Source organism: Euprymna scolopes, chromosome 26 (assembly GCF_053919585.1).
Source record: "Euprymna scolopes isolate OS-2025 chromosome 26, ASM5391958v1, whole genome shotgun sequence".
Classification (NCBI taxonomy): Eukaryota; Metazoa; Mollusca; class Cephalopoda; order Sepiida; family Sepiolidae; genus Euprymna; species Euprymna scolopes.
Genome location: NC_136507.1, coordinates 69,999,572 through 70,018,404, shown reverse-complemented (window position 1 = coordinate 70,018,404; position 18,833 = coordinate 69,999,572). Strand labels below are relative to the sequence as shown.

The 18,833-nt window shown below is 34.1% G+C and overlaps 1 protein-coding gene across 1 annotated transcript in view; it reads right to left on the bottom strand.

The window, feature by feature from the left end:
* Positions 1-18,833, bottom strand: part of LOC145248145 (metabotropic glycine receptor-like) — a 472,150-nt gene that overhangs the window by 119,198 nt on the left and 334,119 nt on the right. Inside the window, exon 3 of the mRNA XM_080109967.1 lies at positions 17,308-17,658. Coding sequence (XP_079966093.1) covers positions 17,308-17,658 — 351 coding nt within the window. The remainder of the gene's footprint in view (positions 1-17,307; positions 17,659-18,833) is intronic.

The following is an 18,833-nucleotide window of genomic DNA, read 5'->3' as shown; positions in this document are numbered from 1 at the left end:
ATTCATCTGTCATCTCGTTTTTTAAAAGATGGAATCGCCCGATCATCGAAGAGAAGACGAGATGCAAGCAAGCATAGTCCACAGGGTTATATATATACACACACACACACACACACACACACACACACACACACACACACACACACACACACACACATATATATATATATATATATATATATATATACAGGGTGTCCACAAAGTCTGGCTACATTATGTAGCCAGACTTTGTGGAAGCATCCTGTATATATATATATATATATATATATATATATATATATATATATATATATATATATATATATATACACACACATGTATGTGTCTGGCTACATAATCTACAGGATGCTTCCACAAAGTCTGGCTAAATAATGTAGCCAGACTTTGTGGACACTCTGTATATATATATATATATATATATATATATATATATATATATATATATATATATATATATATATATATATATATAAATGTAAAGTTGGTTCGTTCTAAACGAATAAAACCATATTTCTACGTTACCAATTTATTTGAAATTTTCAGACAACCCATTTTTAGAGTCGAGGTATGTTTTTATGTTATTAAAATAAATTTACCTCGCGAATTATTAAAATTAAAATATTAAATAAAATAAATATATTGTTTTAACCGTTACTGCGAATCTGTTCTGTTGATAAAACTAAACTTCCGGTTCGATTCACTTCACAGCCACGAATTGACGAAAGATTTCATTTTCTGTTAACTCGATAAGTAAAAAAACAAAACAAAAAAAACATATTTCATTTGTTTGTCTTCCAAATTTTTTAATTTACACATCTTTTCTTTATTATATAAGGCAAAAAAAAAAAAGTTTGTCGCTTGCTTTTTGAGTTTTTTTTTATTTCTCGATATAAGATTCGTTGGTAAAGTACAGGTTTTTTTTTGTCCGCGCTATTTTGTGACTCGTATTTCCAGGTTTAATTAGTTTTATGTTTTTTTTATTCAATTGTAAGGTTAAAATACACCCTCCCCATGTTAAGAATGGCTTTTTAAATAATAACGTTATTATTTCAACACGGATCACTCTCTGCATGAGTACTGTACTTTCACCTAATAATTTAATAAACAAAACATGGTACTTATGCAGAGAAGATACCGCGCTGAAATAACGCTATTAAATAAACATAATTCATTTGTTTATCTTCCAAATTTTTAAATTTACACATTTTTTCTTTATTATATAAGGCCCCCAAAAAAGTTTGTCGCTTGCTTTTTGTTTTTTTTTTTTTGTTTTTCGATATAAGATTCGTTGGTAAAGTACAGTTTTTTTTGTCCGCGCTATTTTTTAAATCGTATTTCCAGGTTTAATTAGATTTATAGGTTTTTTTTATTCAATTGTAAGGTTAAAATACACCCTCCCCTCCCCATGTTAAGAATGGCTTTTTAAATAATAACGTTATTATTTCAACACGGATCACTCTCTGCATGAGTATTGTACTTTCACCTAACAATTTAATAAACAAAACATGGTACTTATGCAGAGAAGGTACCGTGCTGAAATAACGCTATTAAGAAAGCCATTCTTAACAGAGGAAAGGGAGAGTGTTCTGTAACTATTTTATATTTTCACCTAACAGTTTAATAGACAAAAGATAGTACTTATGCAAAGAAGATACCGTGCTGAAATAATACCGTTATTTAGAAAGCTATTCTTAACATGGGGAGGGAGTTTTGCATCTATTCTAAAATATGAATGCTTTTCGTGCACTTATTGATCCGTGCTGAAATAATAACGTTATTATTTAAAAAGCCATTCTTAACATGGGGAGAAGAGGGTGTTTTGTAACTATTCTGGACTTTCACCTAACAATTTAATAAACAAAAATTAAACTTAAGCAGACAAGGTACAGTACAGAAGCATTAACATTATTTAGAATACAATTGAATAATAAAAAAAAACTTTAATTAAACTTGGAAATACGATTTAAAAAATAGTACGGATCGGTAAGTGCATTAGCCCCATGAATTAGTCTAATTCTTCATTTCTTATGTTATTGGAAAAAAAAAAAAAAGGTAAATATGAGGAATTACACCATCCTCGAAAATTCTTTTAAAATTACCACTCCTTTAGGTTTTCGGGGTCGCTGAAAACGAAAATAACCTTTATAATTAAGGCAAACGAGTAGTTTCCAAGATATGAAGAAATGTTAGTTTAAAAAAGTGAAGGATCACTTTTCCATAATAATTTAACGTAAAATGATCACCCACTTTGTGGCCACGATATTTGGGGTGGGGGCTTTCTTTCTACCCTTGGAAAATCCTTTAAAATTACCTGCTTGAATTGGTTGGAGAGGCGGGGGCTCGGCCCCCCCCCCAGAAATATGCCCCTCTCTCAGGTGGCCAGAAAGTGGGTACTCATTCTAAGTTAAATTTAAATTGAAAAGTGATCACCCACTTTTCGAAAAAGTAATTTCTTCATATCATGAAAACTTTCTTTTTGCGACGGAAACGGTATGCAGATTCGTTTTTAGTACACTGAAATCTACAATAAAATATTTCGTTATATACGAACATGAGACGGGCCTTAAAGTAAAATAATACCGGATTTTGGGGGCAGATTTGCCATTTAGTTGTATAATATCCTCAAACCAGGTAAACACTAAAAGGGACTCTTCAAAGTCGTTACCTGTATCGAGCAAAATTTAAAACCACTGATTATATGTCAGCCTACATCACAGTAACATATATTGAGTGAGTTCCTAACAGTATTTTGTATAGTTTTTTTAGTTTAAACTCATTTTCCCAAAATTTCCCCAAACTTAACGTGTTCGATACAGTCTGCCGCCATTTGTATTTTTCAAATATACCGATAAACACTGCATGTTTTTGAACTGATTAAACATTATACATTACATAAAAACACTACAATCTTATCCAGTTAGGTAGAACATTTACTTTTCTTGCCTTTGATAACATTTATTTGTTATATATTCATTTTTTGACAACTTCTTTGTATCTGTTAATACAAACTCTTTTCATTTAATGTAACGTTTAGTCAGCTCGAAAAACAGTGTTTATCGGTGTATTTGAAAGATACAAATAGTGGCGGACACTGTTGATTATGTTAAGTTTGAGAAAGTAAGTTAAAACTAAAAACTATACAAAACACTGTCACAAACCCACCGATTATGTCAGCCTATGTCATGGTAACATATTCGGTGGGGTTTTTACACTGTATTGTATAGTTTTTAGTTTTCAACTTAATTTCCCAAACTTAACGTATTCAACAGTTTGCAACCATTTCTGTTTTTCCAGCCGATTAAACATTTTACCTTACATAAAAACACTAAGCAATTATCCAGTTAGGTAGAAATGTAACTTACCTTACCTTTGCTTTCATTTGTTTTTGGACAACTTTTTCGAATCTGTGTATAGTAACCCCCCCCCATCACTCAAATATTAATTACTAACTCATATTTTTGTATACAGAAAAAAAAACATTTAGCGTTTCAACGTTAGTTTTATCCACTGATTGTTGGTCAAGCGCAAGCAATGATTGACGGTAATCCTGAGGATCAGGATCCAATTCTGCAAGAGTACCATTTAAAAAAATTTTTTTTTTAGAGTGGATTGCTGTACTAAGAATATAAGAAACATGCATTTTCTCTTTTTATTAAAATTTTCCATTACACCAAATTGAGCCACAGCAACGCGTGGCAGGGTACAGCTAGTATATATATATATATATATATATGTGTGTGTTTGTATTTATGCATTTGTGTGTATATCAAATGTCGAGGTATTAATATAAAAAGCAAATATAACATCTATTCCATTCATGTTTTTTTTTTCGTATTGAACTGGCAAATAAGTTAATGGATATATATATTTATTTTATCCTTTCTATAATTTATTTCTCTTCCAGCAAGGATGCCCAGTCCAGAGAGTTTTATAATTATATAGATAAACTTCAAACCCGTCTCAAGACTACCAAAATCAATTCTCCCAACATTATTTTGCCCCACTGAACCTCATCTCTAGAATCTTTATCCTAAGTTATCCTCAGGGATCCATCCTGGGCCCAACTCTTTTCCTGATCTACATTAATGATCTTCCAAATCATATCGTTACATCATTTGTAGACATTTATGCTGATGACACTACCATTTATGGTAGCACATCTAAGACAGTAAACGACCAAGTTCTCTCCAATTCTCTCTCCTCTGATCTTGAGCACGTAGTACAATGGGGAAAGGAGTGGCTGGTTACTTTTAATGCATCTAAAACCAAGCTTCTCTCTTTACATCATCAACATTCTAATCCACATTTGTCATCAATTGAAATGAATGGCTCTCGTCTTCAGGAGGCCTCAAGTTTTGACAAGCTTCTGGGCTTGACCATTACTCCTGATCTTAAATGGAACACGTATATCAAATCTGTTGCCAAGGCCGCTGGAAAAATGGTGGCATCTTTCTATCGATCCAGTAGATATCTCACTGCTGATGCTATTCTCTACCTATATAAGAGCCAGGTACGTCCAAGGATGGAATACTGTTGCCACATCTGGGCAGGAGCTGCTAGAAAGGACTTGTCCTGCCTTGATAGAGTTCAAAATAGACTTCGTAGCCTCGTAGGAGATGTCCTTTTCTCCTCCTTGCAACCTCTATCTCACAGAAGAGATGTTGCGAGTTTGTCTCTGATGTATCGTTATTTTCATGGAAAGTGTTCAACTGAGCTTCAATCTATGGTCCCCCCTCGCCAAACTTTCACAAGAAACACTCGTCTAGCTGTAAACACTATCAATAATTCCCCCCACTCTTTATCTGTGCCTAAACCTAAACGTAGATTCCATGAACAAAGCTTCTTTCTTAGAACTGCACGCCTGTGGAATTGTCTTCCGTTTTCCTGCTTTCCGGCTGACTACAATATGGTTGTGTTCAAGTCTAAAGTAAATAAGTTCTTGATGAGCCGTTCCATATAAGTTATTAAATTTACCAAATTTTCATTACTAATGATTACTATATTGACCAATTTCTACTGTACACTCTTTAACCCTTATCCTTGAGTGGCCTCTGGGCCTTGATAATGTGGTGATTCCTATGTAAAAAAAAAAAAAAAAAAAAAAGTTTGCTCAAACTCTATTACATGATTTCAATTCAAGATAACATATTATTACTCGAATTGCTATTCTCAACTTGCGCGCTATTTTCACAAGATTTCCGTCGATGTAACCCCTAGACCTTCTTCATGTGTATTGGAAGCTTTTCTGTTGAATACGAGAATCTGTTCTAACAAAAAACAACTTTTATTTAATTCACGTGAGCAGCATGTAGGTAGAAGTCTTAAGTAATTAGCAATTGCATTTTGGAGTGTATTTCGCACTGAGGATTGGAACTTCTACCCCCAGAAGTGTGTAACTTACAAATGAATTTTACTAGGTACTTTATCCAGTGGTAAGTAACAGTCTTCTGGAGGTTGATGGTTCAATGCTCAATGCGGGCAACATTCATAAATACGAATTATTTTGTCAAACGAGTGTGTATGTGTGCCTGTATCGTGACCCTCAACACCCGTTATAATACTCAAAAGAAACTGAAAATAGGAGAATATTTAACCATAGATGCCTAATACCTGTTGTTAAAATTTCACAAAACTCGAAGGTAGATCGATTTTCACTAAAGGGATTCCATCTTCTCTGTGTAAAACTAAATTAAACTTAATAAGATCTTTCTATACTTTATAATATAAATGTACGTAGACGAAAACATAAAGAAGAAAAAAGGGGAAATATGAAACGCTTGAGATTCCTTCGTTTGAAGATGTGTTCCAAAAGTTATATTTATGGTTTAATTAGTTTAGGAATAAGTCATGTGCATAGAAATATACAAACATATAAACACACATAATTTTACAAACACACACGCACACGCACACACACACACACACACACACACACACACACACACACACACACACACACATATATATATACTGCACGCCTGTGGAACTCTGTTCCGTCTGACTGCTTCCCTCCGGACTACAACTTGGATGTCTTCAAGTCCAATGTTAACAAATTCCTAATGAACCGCCCCCTTAAGTAAACACTTCAGCAAATCTCCTCACTAACTTAATGTACTTGCAGTAACACTTATCCCTGAGTGGCTTCCGGGCCTTGATAAGTGGTGATCACTGTGTAAAAAAAAAAAATATATATATATATATATATATATATATTCATGTGAGTAATGTTATATCAGTTAACGATAGAGCAATTCATGTAGGAAATAATAAGTGGGAGATAGTTAAAAGAAAAAAAAAACAGCCAAAAACAGAGAATAAGTCAACATTTATCGTCCGACTGAACGATAGTCGAGCGGTATCCCTTGACTAGTCCTCTCATTTTAAAAGGCTCTATTGGATTGAAATAAACTGATAATGATTTCAGGCTAAGTTTTTGACAAAATCCCTTCAACTTATATATATATATATATATATATATATATATATATATATATATATATATATATATATATATATATATCTTTGTGTGTGTGTGTGTGTTTATGATATTCTAAAAGTTATATTAGTTTGTGCATTCGTGAAACCAACTATAATTATAGATCAATGTTCTCAGCAACAGACACGAAATTAAATACGTTTGATATGTGATATAATTTAGTCAGGTTCAACTTATTATAACATCGCATATTCGATAAATTAAATGCGATTTCTTATTAATTTATTAATACAAGTTTGAATCTATGAAATCAAAAGGAAAACCAAATTATTCAAAAAATATCTGTTTTAATACACAGAATTGAAACTGATTTTTCAAATGGAAAATTGAAAATTAGAATTAACAAAAATGAATAAAATTATCTCGAGTAGCATGTTGTTGTACAGAAGAATTGCCATTTTTTTTACAACTGCTATAAGAATAAGATGTTTTGCTCCACGCCTTGCGTTTTACAGAGAAGGGTTCTATATTGAAACCTAGTCGAGCACCGACCATAAAAGTAACGATAGAGCAGAAACAAAATCGGAACATCTCTTCTGTGAGAAAGAGGAAGTAGGGAAGCGAAAAGGTCATCGGCCACTAAATTTCGAAGACAGTTTTGTACCCTATTAGGACAGAAAAGTGTACTCATAGGAGTTCCAATCAGAGATGTGGCGACAATATTCCATCTTAAGACATATTTGACTCTTGTACACGTAAAGCATTGCGTCGAGAGTGAGATACTTTGTGGAGCGGTTGAACCAAGAAGTTTGGTTTTGGATGCAGTAAAGATAAGTAGACATTTCTTATCCTATTGTCCAACACGTCCAAGGTCAGAGGAGAGAGAATCAGAAAGATAATGGCCTTTGTCGGCCTTTAAAGTGCTGTCATAGTATCGTCAGCATAGATGTCGACGAAAGAACGAACAATGTAATTAGGAATGGCTGTTGATAAAGATCAGGAAGAGAGTAGAGCTCAGGGTGGATCCCTGAGACATGCCAGCGTTAATACTGCGAGCTTCGAATTCCAGCTCATCAACGACTACTTTAATAAAGAGAAAATGCTTTTATGGTTGAGAGAACATTTTCAGCAATTCCATAGCTGCAAATCTTATGAACTAGACCTTCATGCCAAACCCTATCAAATGTCTTAGAGATGTCAAAAGCTATTGCTCTAGAAACGAAGCCACCATCAATAGATTCATTATCCTGGCACCCTTCGCAACTGGATCATACACTCATAGACATACAATTATCTTTCCATTTTCCGATTCAAAAATAATAATTTCCCCCTTCTAAATTTCCAGCAATTCTCATTGGCTTAGAGCTGACAAATCGATTATTACGGAATACAAATCTTATTACATAAACGAACGCGTCATACATTTACAAATATGGCGGCTCTCTCTACACGAAACATCATTTTATAAATATTAAACCAAATACAAATACAATAACTACTTATAATCTTATACCCTTGCAGTTACCTACACACACATTATCATCACGCAACTACCTCCTACAAAAAATCCCTGAAACAAAACACATAACTTTTACAGGTAGCATTGTTTTTTTTCGATTTCGATTCTTCTTAACGAACCGACAACAATTTCAACGATGCTATTTTTTTTCTTTCTCTTTTACTTTGTTTTATAACGAGGTGTTTCCTTTTTTGCTTTAAGAATTGATTATATAATGTTATAAATTGAATTAAAAAAAAATTCTTAATACTGCAATATTTTAAGCTATAAATTTATTATATTTTTCATTAGAATATCGTGTCCTTTTCTTTTCCAGGTTAAATAACTAGTCCTTTACTTTTCCATGTTTAAGCTTAACCATATTGCTTTTCATGCTCGTATTTTTCAATTGTAATCCGTGATTTTTCCAGACTTTCAGTAAATTCACTTGTTCTTTGTTTAATTTCAATCTTATTTTTACCCCTATAAACATAGTATGCACATATGTAATAACAATGTTCGACACTCGTCTGCTTTCAATAAAATCTCTCCCCAATTATCGCCCTTTCATGCTTTCATTCTATCTGTTTCACCTATTACTTCTGTTTTCGCGAGAGCGGCGAATTGTAGCAACAGTAGTCGCTGAAGCGACGTGGTTGCTATGAAAACCAGTCATAAAAATCGTCGTTTACCTCCTTACATATTTTTACGATTTTGAACAGCAGAAAATTCATCATAAGTTTTGTTGTACTGAACGAAAATTGAAAACTCTTTTTTCACAATATAGCTGAGAAGGTGATCTAAAAACTGTAATAATTGTTTGAAATTTGGTCGAAAAATGAGTGAGTGGTGGAGATTTGAAGCATTTCTAAATGGCTAAAACTGCCACTTAATCATATATGAGACTCGCTTCCATAAAACTATGTAGCGAAACCGGCGGTACTTGTATAGATTGGTGATCTTTTAAACCAACGTAATTCAGATGAAAACATTATTTCGTACTTACGTGTCATGTCGAAATACGGTAGTGTTTGAATGATATAATTACATTTTAAAAATAATATATATACCGCTCCCCATGTGCGGGTACCAAGTTGGTTAAAAGGGAGAATTGTTCCCAACTTGCATTTACGTAAAAATGCAATTTCGTAAATGATTGAATTCATTCAAAACATATCGCTAAAACCAAAACAAAACAACATCTAAGTAAATCGCGATATATCCAGACAGCTGGCGAGATGGTCCAGGGGTAAGGGTTTAGGCTCATTACCATTGGGTCCCGATTTCGAATCTCGCTAGATACAGCCACTCTGATGAGTCGTAGACGACGAAACACGTGTCAGGTGGATAATTACATTTTAAAAATAATATACACACACACACACATATATATATATATATATATATATATATATATATATGCATAAATGTATAAAAAAGATCCATTTTCTATTATGAAGGATTTATAGTTGCTGTGATTATTACATAGTGTGAGACTGACATTTAATATAGATATAGTCAATCTGTAAGGCTGAGCTATTATTGGGATTTATTAAGACATTTTATCTTAGTTTATTTATAATGTTCTATACATATTATCCCACAAGGGAAGACAAAAGTTAAGCATGTTTTGAAGTGAAGTATGAGAGGCTAACGAAAATTCTATTTCAAAGTTAATAGTGACAGACCAACGAAATTGCTATTTCAAACAAACATGACAGACCAACGAAATTGCTCTTTCAAACAAACATGGCAGACCAACAAAAATGTTATTTGAAACTAAAGCGTGACAGACCAATGAAATTGCTATTTCAAACAAACATGACAGACCAACAAAAATGCTATTTGAAATTAAAGCGTGACAGACCAACGAAATTGCTACTTCAAAAACAAACATGACAGACTAACAAAAACGCTATTTGAAACTAAAGCGCGATAGACCAACAAAAATGCTATTTTAAACTGAAGCATGACAGACCAACGGAAAGCTCAGCGTCCGACGGACAAATCGTCTATTAAAAGGCCCTCGGCGCATATACAAAAACACATGGCAAAGCGGTTGTTGCATTTTAAACAAGCTTGTTAGGATTATATGCAGCTCTCCCCTTCTAAATAATTTCTGATTAAAAGATCTTCTCATTAAAACGAGATTTTATTGTTGCTGTTTTTCAGGAGAGCCAGTTAAGTGGAATGCGAATGATCATCTTCGTCGGAATGTGTCGAGAAGAGAGGATTAGCGTTCGTCTGATGAATTATACACGCAATAAATCGTCCGGGAAGCGCCATTGTTAATCCGCTGCCGCGTTCCTAATGAGACTCGCTTTCATAAAAGCATGTAGCGAAACCGGCGGTACTTGTATAGATTGGTGATCTTTTAAACCAACGCAATTCAGGTGAAAACATTATTATATACTTACGTGTCATGTCGAAATTAGTATAAATTCTGAAATTACGAAAAAAAAAAAATAATCCAATAGAAAAATAATTAGAAGTAAAAGTGGGATTTATCGAATTACCGAGTTTTATCGTATGTGTTAGCAGAAGTATGAAAAACTGACTTATCTCCCCTGACTTGGAATGATTTAAATTAAAGGCCTACTATTTCTAAATGCAAAATCTTGAATGTAATTGTAGATGATTTTTTTCTTTTCTTTTTCTTTTTTTTTTTTTAGATATACATCTATCACATATTCTACTGGATCATTTTTTCGTATTTTACTAATTTCGATATGGCACATAGTTACATAATAATATTTTCATCTGAAATACCTTGGTCTAAAAAGATCACCAATCTACACAAGTGCATTGTATGTCACGTGATTGTCAATCGTCGTGATCGTGAATCGTCAAGAGACAAGATGATCCAATCACTTTATCTGCATTGAAATCTGTTTGTTATATCTGTTAAAACAAACTCTACACAAGGCAAAGTCAAGGCTCATTTAATAACAATACCTTTAACTAATTTTTTTTTATTTATCTATTTGTGAAACCACGTATCCTCCCCCTCCGTCCGCTGATTCCAACGCTGTGTACAGTGGATTTGTTTTCTTCCATCTTATCTTCCCGCCATGTCATCGCCTCTCATATTGGCGGCTGTACAGTGGCCTAGATGTATAAAAAATAAAACAAAACGCAAACTTCGACACATTGTGCAAATATCAGTTGCACTCTGGGTTTGTGTGCGTGACACCATCGATCTTCTGAACGCAAAAGCCCACATCTATATAATCTCTCAAGGCTTCTCATTCGTCGGTTGATGTCAGCTCACCTTGATATACTCCGAGCCATTCCCTGCATTCTTACTATATCAGACTAGCAACTGTCCTCAGCTCAAAACTATACTCAATCATCGCAAACCAAAGACTGTCCGTAAATTGACCCTGTCACAAACTTTCGTAAAACTCATTGCCGTAAACCTTTATGCCTGAGCTCTCGTCCATCACACTTTTATTAACAATCTTATTTCAATTCCCGTCATGTCTCCTGGTGAACAACCTCCTATACTGTTGTTTTGCTGATAAACTTGTTTCCTTTATTTTTTGTTATATTTTTTCTCTTTTTATTTTTACTTCTTAGCACTTGAGGGTGTCGATAGTATCACACAAGAGCAAATTTAGATATAAGGTCGGTTTTTAATATAAATAATATTCAGCTCCCAAAAGAGGAGAATTCTGGATTTGTAGAGGGGAATTCAGCTTCCAAAAAGAGGGGAACTCTGCATTTATATAGCGCGGATGAGCATATGTAAATGCATGAGAAATGACGTTACCGGGGGAGGTCTATAAAAAAGAGAAAACGATCTCGTGAGAGATGAGATAACGTTCAGGATCTCGTTAGAAACATAGAGAATTTTTTAGGTCAGTTAGGTGACGTCACAGCCGTAACGATGAGGAAATAGATGTTGTTGTACCAAACAAAAAGCGAGTTGGAATTATTTTCTATTCTTTGTCCACTTTGCGACTGATGCACAACGTTACAGGTTGGGAGAAAAAAAAAGAACTGCCTCAGTCTAGAAGAATTTCTCCTTCACTGATCGGGGACAGAAAAGATAAAGTATAGCATAAGAACAGATACTACACTTTGCTCGTAACTCAAAGACCAAGAATATGTTTATTTACCGTCAGTTCGAGAGTTTGAACACAAGATTAGATGATGATTTGAAAAAACTGCATTCTGACCTACAAAATGCCTGAGCAGCCCCGATGGTGTTCCCCGATAAAGGCGTTTCAGGCAATTAGCAATAACCTAACTCTATCTCAAAGACGGAAGGTAAAGCACGGAGGTGAAACTCCTAGACCTGCACAAGACCATATCTAATTCAGGCAGAAACAAGGCCACCAACCTAGAAAATTGTTCCGATTCTGTCGGACTGATTGTTAGAGACGTACCTCTACTATAAAGGATGCAACTAATTAATGTTGTTAGTGGATATTTATAGGATTTTCTTCAAGCAGCAACAAGGTGTGGCATACATCGGGAAAACTAGATGGCGGGGGGGGGGGAGTCAGGTACAAAAATAGACTAGAACTGGGTATTTATTTGCTTATCCACGAGAGCAAATTAGAGCAAATTTTTAACGCGGAGGGGAAATCAGTTCCCCAAGGGGGCATTCTGGCAGGGTCTAAATAAATAGCAATTGTCTGATATGAAGAGTTTCCCCGCCACATTGACCAAAACTGATTGACTTCAAAAGTAATTGTCTGGTATTTATCTTATGCAGCATTTATTCGGGCTACGATCAAAGTGTAGTATCTGTCTGTGTCAGAAAGTCATACTCTCATATACCAAGTATCCATTTTAGGACTGACTTTTCGTCTCCTCATCGGTTGAGTTTTGGTCATGTGACTAAGTAGAGAAAATTGAATATTTAATCATCACGGTGAAAATTTACCAATAAAAGTTTATTTAAGGTTCTGCTAGATAAAGACGTTAGACATTTTATAAGCGATGATCTCGTCAGAAGTAAAAAAAAAAAAAAGAAAAGAGTTAATAAATAAAGAAAAGGGACCCATTGTTATGTTAATGAACAAATCTCATTAATCACTTTGTTCATATTTATTTACTATTAGCCCCGAAAACTCTGAGCTCCAATCTATGTTCCCACCTGTCATGACTTTCACGAAAAACACTCATCTAGTTGAAACCACTATCAATATTTTCCCCCACTCTTTATCTGTACCTAAATCTGAACCTGCATTCCATGAAAACAAGCCTCTTTCTTAGAACTGCACGCCTATGGAACTCTCTTCCGTTTTCCTGCTTTCCAACTTACTACAATATGGTCGTCTTCAAGTCCAACGTAAACAAATTTTTGATATGCCATCCCCTTAAGTAATCCAATCTACGATGACTACATGTTCCCTTTGACTACTGGACACTCATTTACCCTTGCCCTCGAGTGGTCTCCGGGTCTTGATAAGTGTTGACTCCTTTGTAAAAAAAAGTATGAATATCACACACACACACACACACGCACGCGCACACACGCACGCGCACACACACACACACACACACACACACACACACACACACACACACACACACACATACAAAACAAAAAAAAAAACAGCATAATTCCTAATACACTTTCGGAAATAAATTTCATTATTTAAAAAATATTTTAAAAAATCACAGGATTTCGATAGCTTATTGCAACCATGAAACGATTATGGCTACATTGCTTGTAAAAAAAAAAAAAAAAAAAAAAAAAAAAAAACATAAGCATGATTTATTGCAAAGTTTTGAGGGTGGCTTATTTGTACAATTTCAGCGTTCTATAACAATTCGTTGGTTAGTCAGTTAATCTAAAACGATTAGAATTGTAATCATAATAATCCCATTTCTCAACCCTCCTCTAAAAAATTCCGGAACATAAATGATTGTAATTTCTTTCTTCGTGTTTGAACATTTCCAGCTATTTGTTCAAAAGAGAAATATCCAAACATGAGCCTAACTCACGACCTCCGTAAAGCAGGCCTGTCCAATAAGTCTCGTTTATCTGCCGACGTCAGAGCTGTTAGTAATAACCGATGCTTAAGCAGATAAAAAAGACGTTTCGAAAAGAACAGTTACACCCAGTTAAATTGTCATTCTCATGTGTCTATACGTAGTGTAGACATATGAGGACAATTATTTCTCTTGTATTGTTTAATCTTTGATCTAGTAATTTTTTCGTATTTAAAAACGATACCGCTGGTTTTGTTGATATATCGGGATTGCTTGATTTTGTATGTAAATATGTAAGAAATTGTTTTCTCCAATAAAATAGTAAACGGATTTTAATCTTTAAAATCCACGAGACAACAGGATGTTTGTTTATTTTAACGCAGGACCAATACAACCTTTCTTTTAAAATTGATTCCTTTTAAATTAACATTGAATAAAGTTCAATATATAAATCGTGTCCTTTATTTTTCTCTTTTTAAATGCATTTTTTTAAAAGTTTTGCAATGTTATTTTTTTAAAGTTTTGCAATGTTATTTTTTAAAGTTTTGCAATGTTATTTTTTAAAGTTTTTGGAATGTTATTTTTTAAAGTTTTTAAATCTCATTTTTTAAAGTTTTGGAATGTTATTTTTAAAGTTTTGGAATGTTATTTTTTAAAGTTTTTAAATCTCATTTTTTAAAGTTTTGCAATATAATTTTTTTAAAGTTTTGCAATGTTATTTTTTAAAAGTTTTTAAATGTTATTTTTTAAAGTTTTGCAATGTCATTTTTTAAAGTTTTGCAATATTATTTTTTAAAGTTTTTAAATGTTATTTTTTAAAGCCCCCGTTCATTATCGGCAGTCACTTCTACATTTTGCTTACCATTTTTCAATGAACAGGCTCGCTTTACGGAAGTCATGCCTACATCCACACCCACCAATTTATAGCAGGGTTACGTTGCCTTTTTTAAAGACACGGATCCCACTAGGAATCAGTGTATTATAGAAAACTCTGATTATTTTGCTCACGCAGAGATAGAAGGATTGGGATTTTGTGAAAGTTTGGGGAATAGAGAGAATAATAGTATCAGCAGCGACATTATGTAAATAAATGACGTAAATAAAGAAGAAAAGAGAATTGTTAAAGTAGTATGAAGAGTAGTAGCAACAGCGTAAGAGAACGATGTAAAAAGAATGACGTAAATAAATAAATGACTGAAATAAAAAAGAAAATGAAATTGTTAAATCTTAACCATATATATATATATATATATATATATATATATATATATATATATATATATATATATATATATATATATAGTCTTACAAAATCTTGTTGGGACGGAAATATTTCATATAAGACAATCCCTGCCAAACAGAATACCTCAAGATACAAGATAGAGAAAAGTAAGAATGGTATGATTTATAGTTAAATTTTTTGCAGTAAAAATATAGAATTTTTAAACAAAAATATATTATTTGAACCAAGGAATACACGGAATTTTAAGTTCTTTCCTTAATCCATGGGTTTCCAAAATCCATAGATTAAGGAAATAACTTTAAATTTCGTGTATTCCTTGCTTCAAATAATATATTTTTGTTTAAAAATTCTATATTTTTACTGCACAAAATTTTATATATATATATATATATATATATATATATATATATACAAAATTTTATATATATATATATATATATATATAATAGGCTTCCTTCAGTCTTGACAGACTATGGATACCCACGGTAAGGGCGCCTGCGCGTGAAATGTTTGTGGCAAGAGTTGCGCAATCTCCAATCACACCTCTCCTGATACGACATTGTTAAATACCTGTAGAAAGTGGAGGTTCAGAACGACTGGAAACAAATGCCGAGATAAGCGGAAAGCACACACAGCGCCTAGAATTCCCAATTGGTTACCTATCTGGCACTAGCAAGGTTAAACGTTGCTTAACTTCGGTAATCTGACGGGAACCGGTGTTTCAACTTGATTATGCCGTATATATATATATATATATATATATATATATATATATATATATATATATATATATATTAATCAATTTTCACCCCAAGCAAGTCACAGTGCCCCTTTGAAGTAGGGGGCTACTATCGGGGATATAAGTTGCAGGGGGTTTATGGAGGGAGACGAGTAGCAAGATGTTTGTTCACATTACACTTGAACTGCTGCATATCAGTACAGTTGGGAAAGCAGCATCTGGAAGGGAGTTCCAAAGCCTTGCAGTTCTGGGAAAGAATCTATTGGAGTAAAAGGCTTTCTTACACCTAGGGATCTCTACTGTAAAGGGGTGGGACTTAGTTGCTTGTCGGGTTTGTCGGGGGTTGTCACATCGAGGGGGTACAAGTTGTTGTAGTTCGTCAGAGCGTTTACCATTAAAGTATTTGTAGAACAGCCAGAGGGATGCAACATTTCGTCGATGGGTCAGAAGCCGAACCCTAGATGACAGTTCAGAACCTATCAGGTTGGCGACTCTCTTTTGAACCCTGTCCAGAAGTGAGAGACAAGCAGCACATGCACCAGCCCAAATGTGACAACAGTACAATGGTTACCTTATAGGGGTAAAGGATACTTTCAAGCGTAAGCAATTTTCTAGCACGTTAGAGAGAGCCCAACTTCTTTGCAGCAGCCTTGGCAATGATCTCAATGTATCTATTCCAGTTCATGTTCTCTGTAAACGTTAGGCCGAGGAGTTTAAAGGAAATACTTTCAGGTAATGTGTTCTTGGCCATTGCTATTGGTGGTAGAGAAGGTTTCTTGTAGTTATTGAAGGAAACCAGCTTAATCTTGGCAACATTGAATGTGACCATCCATTTTTGTTCCCATTCCACTACAGATTGGAGGTCATCCTCTAGTGTTTCTGCCATTTCCTTAGATCCTATGTGTTCATTTGTTTTCCCCTCGTGCCTGTTATAGAGAGTGGTGTCATCAGCAAATATACCTATCTCCGAAACAATTTTATCAGGGAGGTCATTTATGAATATCAGGAATAATAAAGGTCCAAGGATATACCCGTGAGGTACTCCCGCATTTATATCATATGGTTTATATGTACGACCGTCGAGGACAACTTGGATATATATATATATATATATATATATATATATATATATATATATATATATATATCAATGTATTTTAGTTTTTATTATCTACTTACAACTACTGCTATTAATCAACAAGCAACACAACAGAATCGCAACGGGAAAAAGAAGAGTGAGGCAATGTACTTCTGCTACGTGCTATCTACACAACGAGACGTCGGCTGCATACGCGATGTGCCTTCGCTCAGATAATCAGTAAACCCCCGTATTGCATCAGCAATGAAAGGCGGTTGTTCTACCTGAATATTTCTAGATTAACGCATTAGGTCCCACTCTTCTATAAATAAATGAATCAGTTAGAATCAGATGAGTAACTTACCTTATTCTTACGTAGCCGAAAGATCACTAGAGCCAGTACTATCGTGATTGTCATACAGAAACTCTGTATTCCCAGCGGTACGCCCCGTAGTAGGATATTGTACTCGACAAAGCATGGCTGGTCGCTGACACAGTTCGGGCAGCCCTTGCGGCAAGGCAGACACTGAAAAGAATCAGAGAAGTGGTCTGCTGCCGTACTGCGGTTCCTGAGTCGCTCCAGTAGTTGGTTCTCCACCAGTGTGCCGTTGAAATAATTGTGGCTCGCGTTGAAGTTCGGGAAGTAATAGCCTGGCTTGCATTGACATCGATAAGAACCACGTTTGAACTTGCCGACCACCGGAACAGCAACACACTGGTTTCAGGACATACAAAGAAAAAAAAAAAGACAAAAAGAAAACATAACGATCTATTAGCATTTTTTTCTTTATTTTCTTTAACATAAAAGTAGTAGTTTCATTCCAAATTACATCACATTAATTAATATTAATATCACGACTATCTATAAATCTGTAAAAGTAAAAATGTGTGTGTGAGGACATTTCTCAACATATATATTCAACGAACTTTTTATCTACAGACTTGGACTTTGGCACATCGGATATTCAGACACGTGGAAAACTTTTTAATCCGTTTTTATCCGAAAAAAAAAAGGGCTGCTAAAGGGGTAAAAATTGAAAAACTAAGTACGTCACCGGATTTTTATCTGTTTTCAACTGTTTCACTACTGCCCATGCGCAGTCGTGAAACATGACATTAAGCATGAGTTGGTTTTAAAACACCCTTTAAAAGTTATGTGAAGCTGGTGTCTTAGGTTTTAGTTTCGATCTCAACTATTTTTTTACTTACAAGAACTGAGCTGTTTAGAAAATAAACCCTATGATACTCGCATACATATGTCTCAGTTTCTTTTCGATTTTTTTTTAACTTCATTTTTTTAAAGGAATTTAACGTTAAGTTTAATACGGCACTTCTGTTCATAATAAATAAGAATTCTGCATTAATTAAAATACAATATTTATGCGTATTTTACGACCGGGCAACGCCGGTACATGTTCTAGTATATATATATATATATATATATATATATATATATATATATATATATATATATATATATATCACTTGCTTAAAAATTCAACGTGCGCGATAAATTTAAGAATGGAGACGATTTATGTTCTTTTTGAAACGACTATCACTTTATAAACAGAGAAAATGTCCATTTGTATAAGACGTGACTAAACTGCTAATACACATCCTACATTGTAGATATACTATAACGTTCTCTTTATGTAAAATATATACAGTTCTTTGTTCCTTTCTCTCTCTCTCTCTCTCTCTCTCTCTCTCTCTCTCTCTCTCTCTCTCTGCCGTTCGAAAATAACCCTCGATAATTTCTTGTTGAGTGAAGGCGAAACTGGTCAGCTGACTTCATCTCTTTGTATTTTTTAAAACTTAATCACGAATAGAAAATATCTTCCCTTCATAATTACAGTAGTTAATTTCTGTACTTCCAAAAATGTATTATAT